Below are 12,625 nucleotides of genomic sequence, written 5' to 3' on the forward strand. Positions count from 1 at the left end.
CGCCTGGCAATGCAGTGTCATACGGCTGGATGGTTGCACCTAAAGAGCTGCCCTCTGTGCCCCTTAGGCTTGGAATGCCCAACAGCTGTGAGCAAGGGAAAGCTGCTGAGAAGCTGTGCTGGACAACCCACATTCACAGTGCCAAAAGGTTTCAGCAGCTTTTGTTCCGGGAGAGCACTTACTCCTCTCAGCAAACTGACATTGCTCGCAGGTCAGTGCTTTGCTCTGAAGTCACACAAGGCTGCCTGCCCCACAGGCCTATGGTTCAGCCAGCTGTGCTCAATGAAGGCTGAGCAATAAACATACTGTTGTTGGCAGTTTAAACCCATTTAGGGGGAACTCTGTAACCACACTGTCACACCTCCTGGAAAACAAAGCACATACACATCTTTCGCATCCCACGGGGAACAGAACAAACCTGTGTCCCCTTCAGAGCAGGGGGAATCTTCTGAGCCCATCTGCTTCACGCCAGAGAGCCAGCAGGGAATGAGGACCTGGACGAGAAGTTGCTGTAGGTGTAACAGCTATGCAGGTATTCTTTCACAGGCTGAAGCCAAGACTCACTCACCCAAGAATTCAGCATGTAATTTTCCTTTTAAATATACTGAAATCGCTGTTATCTTCCAAGTAAGGTGCAGTTCAGCAAGTCTCACAACTGAGCAGAAACCTAAGGCTTCCTCCCTCCTTCAGTTAAAGGCTCTGGCAGCACGCTTGTTGCATGCTTTCTTGCTTTTCTTTGGATGAAACCCTCCATCCACAGCAATATTCCTGTATGTTTACTCCTAGCTCAACTTTCTCTCTTCCAGTATTGCCTAATCAAGGCACAAACTGCACTGCACACTGAAAATAATTTTTGCCCCACTTCATTATTTGTGACTTCAGTCTCCAACAGTTGGTACGTGCCTGTTTGTAGGAAAATGTTTCCTATTCTTCACAACACCTGACTATTGCCCTGACAGAGCTGATAAAAACCAACAGACTAAAAAAAAAAAGAAATCAGATCTGAACAATCATGTTTTTAACTGGTTGTAATGCAAAGAATAATACTTCGAAAATAAAGAATACTTGCAATACTTCGAAAATGAAGTCCTAGGACAGACATATTGTGCAAAACAAAAAAATTTCTATACTCAATGATTAACGTACAAATTGCACGTTGTCCTTCTGCAACTGCACAAGCCGTAAGCATCCAGTTGTCCCAACTATATGCATGCATATCCAGTTAATCCTTGTTTATCTGTATTTACCTCTAACTCTTTATGCATATACTCACCTGCAAATTACCTAAAAATTAAATCTGATAAATGCATGAGTCTTCACTGAAATTATATGCACAAATGTGTATAACACAATGCCTACTGCAGCTGTACATGTTAAGTTTGAACAATTTGTGTATGTATGCAAAGATGGTGTAAGACATCTCTAGGTTTCTTCGGCAACCACAGCAATTGCATTGTAGGAGAAGGCAGCTACACATTATTTCAGTATGCCTCTTCTTGCGTATTAGTGAAATTGGGAGTTCTGAAAAGGGATGACGTTTATGGTGTTCTTGCACATGAGGACAGCAGGGAGAGGAGAAAAGATAGGTTCAATTGAAAGGGGAAAAACACCTGTTGATTACTCTGTTCCATCTGCAAGGATACAAAGCCAACGTTATTATCTCTGATAGTTTTCCTATGAGCAAATGCTATTTTTGTTATTTTTCAGAAGTTACGCCACTTCAATTTATTGAACCATTTATCTCATGACAGTCTAATTTTAAAACGGCTGACATCCTAATAGGGTAAATACAACTCAGCACACTGAAATTAGTCAAAATACTTGTTTTTAGTAAAATTCCTTTAAAAGAGACAAAGGGGCATAGTACCTGATAGCAGACTGAAAGACATGTCCAGCATCCTTCAGTTTACATCAGTCTGCTGATCTTAGTCAGTTAAACCTGATGGCATCTCTTAGCATCAATAAATCTAAAAATTTTTGCTCATCCCTAAAGAAGAGCTACTTGGACAGTCAAGATGAGAGCAGCGTGGCAAAGGCTCAACTACATAAATCAAGAACATGCCTTTCCTCCCCTCTTCAATTCACAGACCGAATGAAAGCGGTGTGGACGGGATTCTAGGAGCTCTTAATATAAAAGTGAGGAGAGTCTTGGCCTGCTCCATTAGAAAGTACCTTTTCTTACTACTTCATTCCCTCCACTTTCAAATGAATGCTCCTTTGTATTGCCCAGAACAATGACTAATTCTTTCATAAAACAAGAGTTTGCAGGGAACACTTAATACGCACATTAAAGTTTCTACAAAGGTCAACATACCAGCTCTTTTGGCTACAAGTATCTGAGTTATTCACAGACAAGATAAAACAGCGATTTTCAAGGTGTGGTCAACAGATCCCTGGGAGCACTTCACTACAAGCAGCACTTCAAATTTTTGTATAAAGAACGGCTGCACACCACGTCCCTATTCCTGTCTGCAGCTTTTGAAATCATGCTTTTAAACCCCCACTTTTTTCCCCTCTTAATCATTACCATGCAAGCAATTGTTGTGGTAACATTACAAGAATACAGAATAAAGAAAAGTTCCATGCGAGGCCTTCAACCATTTAAGCTCCCTCCCACAGAGATAAATATTACATCTTACAACTGGATTACTGCCAAGGCAGAAAGTTGAGCAGTTACGGAAAGGATTATGTTTAAACAGTAGAGTTGCTAAGGAATACTTCCACATCATGAAATAACGAAAAAACATGAAGGGTAAGAGTTAGATTTAATGATTAATTAAATTATTACTGAACCCAGCTCTTACACTTCTTTTCTTTCTCACAATTAAGGAAAAGATCGGGTTTAGGTAATCAGTAGTACATTTAAACAAAAGTGTATGCGTTGCAAAAGGATAATAGCAACACTGAAATTGCAGAGATTTTCATTTCCTGTAAGAAATTAAAATAATCCATTAGTGGAAAAGTATAAATGGGAATATTTTAGTAGTCAAAATAAATATTTAATAAAAACCACACACCCATGAGAAAGTATCAAAACAACAGAACTCAGTATCTGGAAGGATACTATCTACATTTCCTTGTGTTAAACATTGCTAAATTCGGTGGCTTAATTATTATCACAATGCCTTCAGCAATCATTGCTTATATTAGTGTTGTAAAAAGTCATGAGAATAGAAATACCGTTCCAATAACAGAAATAATAAAGCCAGTTTGCTATAAACAAGGAAGAATTTACTACACCAAGAGTCGATCCACAGCCATTGATACAAAGTCAACAAGGACTACTGCATAGCATACTGGTTAACTGTACCAAAAGTGCATTTATCAGCATTCAATGAACTGGGGAAAAAGTGAGAAAACCACCCTTTTTTATATACTTTTTAAAAACAACCAGATGATTGACAGTTGAATAAAAAACATACATTTCCTTTAAAAGTAAAAGCATAGTCTAAAGATCTTAAGAGCACCATAAGATTTCTACCAGGTAAAATAGTACAAACCACTAGCATTGTAAGTAAAGAACAATTTAAAGGTTATTGTATCATTCCACATTTAGAACACAACTGAAAATTTTAGTGTGCTGTTGCATCGTTCCATACTACAACCAGTGGCATTTTGATGACTTTTTGTTAAGTCCTGGAAACAGATAATGCAAAGACAAACTATTTTTCATGTATAGCAGAGATCTATAAAGATTAAAACCGACGATGTGTAAACTGAAATGTAGATAATGTTAATATAAACAGTTTTATATAGGGGAGAGCAGCAGTGCCTGGCTTATCCCATTGATTGTTCATTCAGTTCTGACACTGATTCTTTGAAAGTAGCATTACTGAACATCCTTGACTATCAATGATATTTGATATTTTCTCACTATTAGGATTCTGCATTTAAGATTAACCCCGATCCTTTGATTCCCATCCAACCCCCACATCATATTTAAAAGTTGCAGTTTTCTCACATAAAGCATTGTTAATGCCTTTTGCTGCTTGCTAAGTGATACGCAGTCAATATAATTTCTGTTTTCAAAGCACTGAGACCACTTTCCATTTGGATCACATACTAAACAATAACTAAAGATAGTATCCTCCCCTTAATCTGTTGTGACATGATAAAGACTATTCACCACTTAATATACGTTCAATCTCTTCTAGTCTTTTCAAAGCAGCAACTCTCTTTTTCTCAATGTCTTTGATTTCTTTTGTAGATTTTTTGGGAGTCTCTTTGTCCATATTATTTTTCTCTGTTCGTTTCCTATTTTTTGAGTGCCCTTTATTGTTATCAACTGTTGTGTGTGGGGCGGTCTGCTTAGTTTTTACTTCTTTCAAATTCTGAAATTTTTTTTTTTTTTCTTCTGCAGCTTCAGTTGCAGTCCCATATGCTGGAAGTGATGACTGTTCCGTAGCACTGAGTGATGCAATTTTACTCCTAACTATGTTTAGATGACGATGAATATACTCTTCATGAGGTGCCAGTGCCAGCGTCTCAACCAAACATTTTTCTGCTTTTATTAAGTCTCGCTCTTCGAAGTAAACCACACAAAGATTATGTTTTCCCTGTACGTTGTTGGGATCCAGTTTCAAAATTTTTTCAAAACACATTTTTGCTCCAACGATATCCTTCTTTTGGTTCATAAGGATATCTCCTTTCAAAATCAGACCTTTGGTATGATCAGGGTAGTATCTTAGCAGGTCTTCCAGGACGGGCAAAGCCATCAATTCTTTCGCTGTCTGAGAATACAGCAGTGCCAAATTGAACAGAGCACTTCGGAAGTTTGGCTGTAACCTTATGGCTTTCTTCATCCAAGCCTCTGCTTCCGTATCTTTTTTGTCATCCATTGCCAGCATACCCAAATTGAAGTACCCATTTGCATCGTGAGGTTCTTCTTTTACATAATGTAACAGTCTTTGTTTAGCTTCAGGTCTAAGCCTAGCATCACCTAAATGACAGAAAACGCGTTTAATTCTAGATCGAAGGATTTTTAGACCAGGCCTATAAAATGCTAATTTTTATACAAATTAAAACGCAACATCTTTAACATTAACTGTAAAAGACAAAGGGTTTAAAATGCTACTTTTTATCATTGCTGTGTAACAGCCAAATTAAATGACATCTACCTTCTTTACAAAATGAAACTACTTACAGTGGACTTGTAGCCAAAGTCAACATCATTATTCTATTATCTGTTGAATTGTATTTAGGTTCGGTATAACAGATACAAAAGGTGTCTCTACAAGTTTAAGAGAAGTTATTTTCATGTATGGATGAGCAAAGGGAATGCAGAAAAGACATCTGTTCTGTCAAACTAGCTCTTACAGAGGCAAACTCGGGAGTGGAAGATCTCATTTTGTTAAAGGTAGATTGAAAGAATTTAAAGACAGGGCCACAGAGGGTGACTTCAGATGTAGCCAGGCTAAAGTATCTTCTAACATCAAAACAATAAAATCTGTAACTCCCATATTTTAATTTGCATCCAAGTTTGAAAAAGATATCTGATAATACCAGGATTAGCTAGACTGGCTTGTAGCCTGTGTTATTTTTCCAAATACCCAAATGAACGTATTTTAGTAAGGAATTCCAGGCACAGACCTGCACCTTCCAGTATGAATAACTGAATACTAGATAGCTAATGCTTCTGCTTGTTTGAAGCCTCTAAATACAAAACATAGATATTACACATATTTTACTAAATATGAATGTTTTTAATATTATATAGGCACAGTTTTGAAGATGTTTGTGTAACACTTCCTCATATGTATAAGATGTTATATTGTAAAATAGTACTTGTATTAAAGATGCTGATCAGCTAAGGTATATGTAGACTTTGCACAAACTCCATACACTACCAATAAATTACAAAGCTGGCTACTACAATAAACAGCTTCTTCTTTGATGATGCTATGAACTTCTGCTTTCCAAAAACTAAAGAGTTCATAAAAAAAAATATATATCCCATAATGCAAACACAAATATTTATATAACGGACAACTAACATACCAGATTCCTGCATTAGCAGTGCTGAGTTGAATAATGCCAGTTTATGTGTTGGGTTGAGTTCCAGCGCTCGATTGAAATTCTTTAGGGCTTCTGTTGGATCTTTCAGTTCAATGTAAACGATCGCCAAGTTGTACCACAGGTCTGCATTGGTTCTGTCTAGTTCTAGAGCTCTAAGATAAGCTTCCTTAGCTTTCAGAGGTTTGTTCATTTTTAAGAGTAATTCTCCCCTGTTGAAGAATCAAGATTCAAACTTCAACTTTTATTCACACTAGTATGAAAATAATTGACAGGTTTTTTTTCAAAATTTGCCTTCCTACAGACAGTAGATATGAGATAACATTCTTTTTTTCTCCTTTTTTTTGTTAATTTGTTTTACACACAGAACAATACAGGGCCTTTTGACATACCTTTCCCAAAGCTTTCAGCTCTCAAAAGTCTGTATACAACACACACATCAAGGACAAAAACCATAAAAGAAATTATCAAGGGTTCCTGATACTGGCTTGGTAATTACACTGCAACAGCGATAGTTCAGGCATCTTTGCACCCCATGAAGTCCCAACAGCAATCACAACTAACAAAATAGTGAACAGAAGCCTCAATACCCACAGTCACATACTCTTATCTATTTAGCTGACATTTATGTTAAGTCTTGCATTTTCTGGACCACCTTTAACAAAAAAGGAAAAGAAAGCTCCATGATTCAGACTAACCAAAAGCTTTTGAGTTCAAAATTAAACTAGGAGATTAGAAACTTGAGTTTGAGATTCATTAAGAACTCTAATGGAAGCACCCTGCTATAAAATGTCTGAATATACAGCCTATGTGGAAACACACCATTTGAAGCAGGAATTAAAAGAACAGGGCTTGTAACGAATAATTGCTTATTACAGAATCACAGAATGGTAGGGGTTGGAAGGGACCTCTGTGGGTCATCTAGTCCAACCCCCCTGCCAAAGCAGGGTCACCTACAGCAGGCTGCACAGGACCACATCTAGGCGAGTCTTGAATATCTCTACAGAAGGAGAATCCACAGCCTCCCTGGGTAACCTGTTCCAGTGCTCCGTCACCCTCACAGTGAAGAAGTTCTTCCTCATGTTCAGATGGAACTTCCTATGCTTCAATTTGTGCCCGTTGCCCCTTGTCCTGTCACTGGGCACCACTGAAAAAAGTTTGCCCCAAATCTTTACCTTCTCATTTGGAAATTCATCAATTCCAGCAGCTAATTCACCTGTATGAACTAAATACTGCTCATAGCACTGCAAATACATAAATATTTACCTAAGAGTATGTATTTCTAAAATTAGAAAAGATACCTGCTGATGTAAGCCTGCTTGAAATCTGGCCTCATACTAATTGCCTGTCGATATAATTGATCAGCTTCTTCAAGGCGAGATTCATTTGCTCGAATTAAGTTTGCAAGATTGATATAAACATTCAGATGGTTAGGAGCAACTCTTGCTGCATATTTTTTACCTGGAATAATCTGTCAAATAGAATACATGTACCAAACACAGATGAGTAAAAGTATGAAAGACAATCAGTACAGATCTCCTCTTCACTCTTCCACATTTGTTTCAGGGTATCAACGGACATTAGTGAGTAGGCTCTTAATGATTACAAATAGCAATTCTTCTTTCCCAGAAAATCATACCAAAATAAAAACAGAGTATTTTTTTCTTCTTTAATTCTATGAAGTTGTAGATAACTTTTACATTATATTTAAAATATCAGACAATTAAGCTCTGCTAATACCCAACTGGGCTAATCCAGATAGCCATTAGAAACCAAACAGACCTTGCAAAACTTCCCCCATTCAGACAAAGAATATTTCTTAAAGCCTACACTGACATTCTATGAGATATTTTCATTCCTTTTTAACCCTCCAGCCTAAGACAAGTGTAAATAAGATTTTACCAGCCACTCACACAGCAGAAGAAAAGTAGTCAGGAAAGATGAAAATGCTATAACACTGTAACTGTTGCAATGTTCATACTTTTTTTGTCTAAAACCTTCATTATGTTCCACAATACAAACTTTATAGTTTCACACTTCTACTCAACAGACTGCTGATTTTCGTGGTCAATCTTATTTTACCCACAGCTTTTGTTACCTTTGTATGTTGTCCAAAATATTCCTCTCTCTTTCTCCTAAAGTGCTAGAATAAGCAGTATTTGCTAGGTATGAATGTAACTTAACAAATGCTAAAGATAACCAAGCACATGTTTTTAAAAGTACGTTCAGGCAAAGATTTTTTTGTTGCTACTGCAACTACTTTCTCCCACCTCCAATGCTGCATTTAAGTGTTCTCTTGAGGGCTCAAACTCAGACACCATCAGTGTACTAGATGTAAATCAAAATAAACCCACTGTGACTAGAAACTGTAGATGTACATTTTTAACTGCTGCTTTCTTTTACATTCTCAATTTCAGAAAAAAAAAACCCCACAGCAGTACAAAAAGTAACTTAAAATAGCTTTAACAAAGAAGGTCCAACAAAGAAGTTTTTTAACAGACATGACTGTATACAACCCACTCTTTCAACAGGTTTTAAAAAAACCCTAACAACTTTAAAGTATACGGCAACACAGAGTTTCAGGAAAAATACAAAAAAAATATCACGAATATAGGTCTGAAAGAGTTCCCTCCTGTGGTGGTATATAAAATAAAGTTATAATTACCTGTGGCATCAATGATTTAGCAATCATATATGATTCTTCTGCTTCTTTAGTTTTGTTCAAGTTTTTGTAAGTTCTTCCTACATTCATGTGGGCACCAATATCATCTTAATAAAGAAAAGAATGAAGTTTTGAATACTTTCATGCACTGAGTATCATGAAAATAAATACCTATGCCTTCAGAGTAGTGTGAAGTACAGGTACTGCATAAAGACCACCACCACCACCAAGCAATTCTATATTACTTTTCATCTTAATTATGAAGCCAATAATTTAACCATGAACAAAAGATGGATTATAAAGTTACTTTGGAAATGGTAAAAAATTGGAGGTCACACTACTAGATATCTATCTTTAATCTCTTCCTATAGCAGAGGTGCATAAATTGAAGGTTATTTCTTAGGCTTCTGAAAGGCAAAAGGAAGGTTTTCCGGTACTACTTAGAACTTCTTTTGCAATAATATGTAAAATAGAGTAAATGTGCACTTTGATACTATCTAGATTTTTAATTTTTTTATACATCTTTAGTTTTAAATAAGAAAACTAAATAATGATTGTTTCATAAGAAATTACAGTTTAAGTTAATTCAGAAAGAATATCAACCAAATAACAGTTTTAAAATTGAAAGTCTTTTCATCTTTTTATAGACAGAAACTTTTCTGGAGGCCTTTTTGGAACTTATTTCCAAAAACAATGGATCAATTTAGCGTATGACATTGTTTGATGTTCAGCTGGAGAAAAACAGGTCATTGAGAAGACATTGTTAGGTAAGCTAAGCATACTGAAATACTAGGAGTGCGGAGACACCACTCAACGGCAACTAGTCAAAGCTTTTACCTGGTTGCACTTGTGTGGCTTGTATAAAGAACTGCAGAGCTCTTTCAAAATTCTTTTCATTTTCTAATGCATGCCCCACATTGTTCCAAAGTTTCGCATTGTTCTTATTTACCTAAAACCAGAAAAAAAGGTATTAAGTTGAAATTACCTAACAACTGATTTTCTTGTAACTGTCTTAAAGAGGTAAAACCACACAGCAAGTGACAGATTTCATCAAGCTGCTATATGTAAGGAATAACAAAAGTCTGAATACAGAATGATCACATTGAATTTGTTGCTCACCATCCATTTATTTTAGTTATTTGCCCCTAGAAATACCAAACGTTTTAAAATTCATTATAATTTTTATGGGATGTTGTACAAACTATCCTATCATGCCATATGCACACTGAAGAAGTCACAGAATCATAGAATGTTTGGGGTTGGAAGGGACCTCTGTGGGTCATCTAGTCCAACCCCCCTGCTGAAGCAGGGTCACCTACAGCAGGATGCACAGGACCTTGTCCAGGCAAAATTACTCTATGAATCAAGCTTTTTGTAGATTTATGTACTGAAACATATTGTGCCTTCATCCAGGTAAGAGAATACATTCAACTTCCTGAACACAAGAAAAAACTATCATTTATTTCTTGCACATGAATTCCCATGTGTGCATCACACTACTTTTAAAGCATTCCCAAAAGCAGTTAATAGAGGTTAATACTGTCAATGAAGAAATAAAAGTGGCAAAACAAGCAACATCTCTCTGCATTTTTATCATGCCCTACTGCAGCTTTTTGAGATGAACAGCAACACAAGCTTTCCATTATCCTTTTCAAATAGGATACAGTACCTTTAAAGCTGACATAAACAACGTGTACTCTGACTCCCAATCCCAGTTTCTGTGCAGTGTTTTTAAGGCATGAGTGAACAGTACCGCAACCAAACAAACCCAAGAAATTTTTCTTAGCACGCTATTAAATAAAACAAAGAAAGATTTGTTATAATTACACAAACAAATCTAATTCATACTATAAGAAGTATCTCATATGCTAGGGGGCAAATAAACTAAGGACCATATTAATGAATGTTATATTCCAATTTATTTGCCTCATCACCGAACAGTGCACTCCAAAATTTGACAGGAAATAATGTTCAATTTCAAGTTAATTTTGTTATTTACCTGTTTTTTTTGCTATCGCAATACACTTCACTTGAGAACAAAAGCAATCTACATAACATAATGTAAACAAAAAATACACAAAAATTATAGTTCTGTTAGAGCCTATCTGTAACTTAAGGCAATGCAAATGATCACGATGTCCAACAGTAAGGTTCTTCAAAACACTGTATAAAATGTTAAAAAATGAAAAGAGCAAATAAAATATCATCCCATCCTTTTGTCTCATATTAGACAATTCCACACAAATTCTTTACTGCACACATCACCTATATTTGCCACACTGTAGAACACATCTTGACAGAGAGGCCTGCTGTGGAGACTACCCAATCTTCCATAAGCAAATAAAATCCAAGTGCTACTGTAACATCTAAATAGGAGAAAGGTTTAGCATCTTTGTAGCAATTATACTTATAAAGCTGCAAACTGGGGCAGCAGCCACTCTGTCACAAGCTTGTCAGGAACAATCTTCTAAATTTTGTGCAGTTTATTTTTCTGGAGTTTAAACATGACTGACTTTAAATAGAACAGATATAAAACATACGCTTTAACATGCTGGTCATTGGTCTCTGAATTCCAATTTAATTATGAAAAAACATGTTAAACACTCAGCAGCCTTCCAACAATTACGAGTATTTTTTTGTTTTTAAAAATCTCCTTCCTGAGCAGACATAAAGCTGTTCACCATTGCCAGATATTTCTTATACTTGACTTACGCAACAGCTGTTCACACCTCTATGTACTTCACAGGGGTTCGCTAAAAACCGAAAGGTTTTTTTTCACCCCCTTTTTCAAGATCTACAAAATGCTGTGCAGATTTAGACTACCGTGTGCTTGGTTTTAAAAAAACAGAATTGAAAGAAATTCTAAAACATTAGCAAAGCGACTAGCGAGAACTGACATATACAGTAATCTGTATCTCCACCAGCCTTATGAAGAAGTTTATTCTTTCCACGTATTTCTAAAGCAAGGAAGCTTCTCTCTCATAACACTTCTTAGAGTGCTGATTCCCAATATTTTTGTAGTAAACGACACTGCTGCCTAATTTTACTCCCCAACCATCCTCTCCTGGTTCCTTGCTTTCTTTCATATCACTTCTGTTTTTACTGCCTCGTAGTGGGATTTGTGATAATACTTTCTCCTGACTCCCACAAGGTATCACTGATTTCTCATTATCCAGTGCTGTCAGCTTTGGCAGCACCAGTTAGCATAAGTTATACTGCAAGGCTTCACCTCTAATGATAGCAGACAACACAGACTGGGAATTGCTGCCTTTCCGTTTGTCTGAACTAGCATTAGTATTCCACCGGGCTAACAAGGGTAAAGCATCCAGGTGAGAAGGAGGTATGTGCAGTTCAATGTAGAAGACAGCAGAAAAAACAAAGGTGCACACTAAACATGCTTTTAAAGCACAATTTCCTAAGCAGAAATTGGTATCCAAAAAATTCTTTAGTTTAACAAATACTGAATGGCTCTGATGTCCATTCCTAGCATGGCATTTCTGCAAATGTAATCAGTAAAAAGATATTTTAATATGCTGCAGACTGATATACATGCATTATATAAACTTGAGTCTGTAATCACCTTTGAATAAACTACAAACCAAATCTGGCCAAGAAATTTTTTTGCCTAATCCTTAAAAACTTCTAGGATTTCAACAGAAAACATTTGTGTTTCTTTACACAAAAGAGCTGAGTTATACTACTAGGCTCATAGGTAAAGTCCATTTTGTAGTAATGTGTAATGTAAGCTACACCACATTACAAGAATGTTTGTTGCAGTCTGAGGCTTTTTTTAAATATACACACACATGCTTTTACGTACCTAAAAAATGAAAAATGTATAAAATATATGTGTATACATGTATGTGTGTGTATATGTATGTATTTTAAATAAATGTTCTAACACCCTCAGAATAATCCACTGGTCTCCTAAGAACTTCCTTGTTGTAATTT

The 12,625-nt window shown here is 36.3% G+C and overlaps 1 protein-coding gene across 3 annotated transcripts in view; it reads right to left on the minus strand.

Annotated features, from left to right (window-relative positions):
* Positions 1–2,131: 2,131 nt before the first annotated feature.
* TMTC3 (transmembrane O-mannosyltransferase targeting cadherins 3) overlaps positions 2,132–12,625 on the minus strand; it is a 36,736-nt gene continuing 26,242 nt past the window's right edge. For all 3 annotated transcript variants that reach the window (XM_075427777.1, XM_075427778.1, XM_075427779.1), the window contains 6 exons: positions 10,344–10,464; positions 9,512–9,623; positions 8,678–8,781; positions 7,314–7,483; positions 5,998–6,224; positions 2,132–4,939 (listed from right to left, as the gene is read on the minus strand). In XM_075427777.1, the coding sequence (XP_075283892.1) occupies positions 4,119–4,939; positions 5,998–6,224; positions 7,314–7,483; positions 8,678–8,781; positions 9,512–9,623; positions 10,344–10,464 (1,555 nt within the window). In that variant the 3' untranslated portion in view covers positions 2,132–4,118. The remainder of the gene's footprint in view (positions 4,940–5,997; positions 6,225–7,313; positions 7,484–8,677; positions 8,782–9,511; positions 9,624–10,343; positions 10,465–12,625) is intronic.

This window comes from Opisthocomus hoazin, chromosome 8 (genome assembly GCF_030867145.1).
Source record: "Opisthocomus hoazin isolate bOpiHoa1 chromosome 8, bOpiHoa1.hap1, whole genome shotgun sequence".
Lineage (NCBI taxonomy): Eukaryota > Metazoa > Chordata > Aves > Opisthocomiformes > Opisthocomidae > Opisthocomus > Opisthocomus hoazin.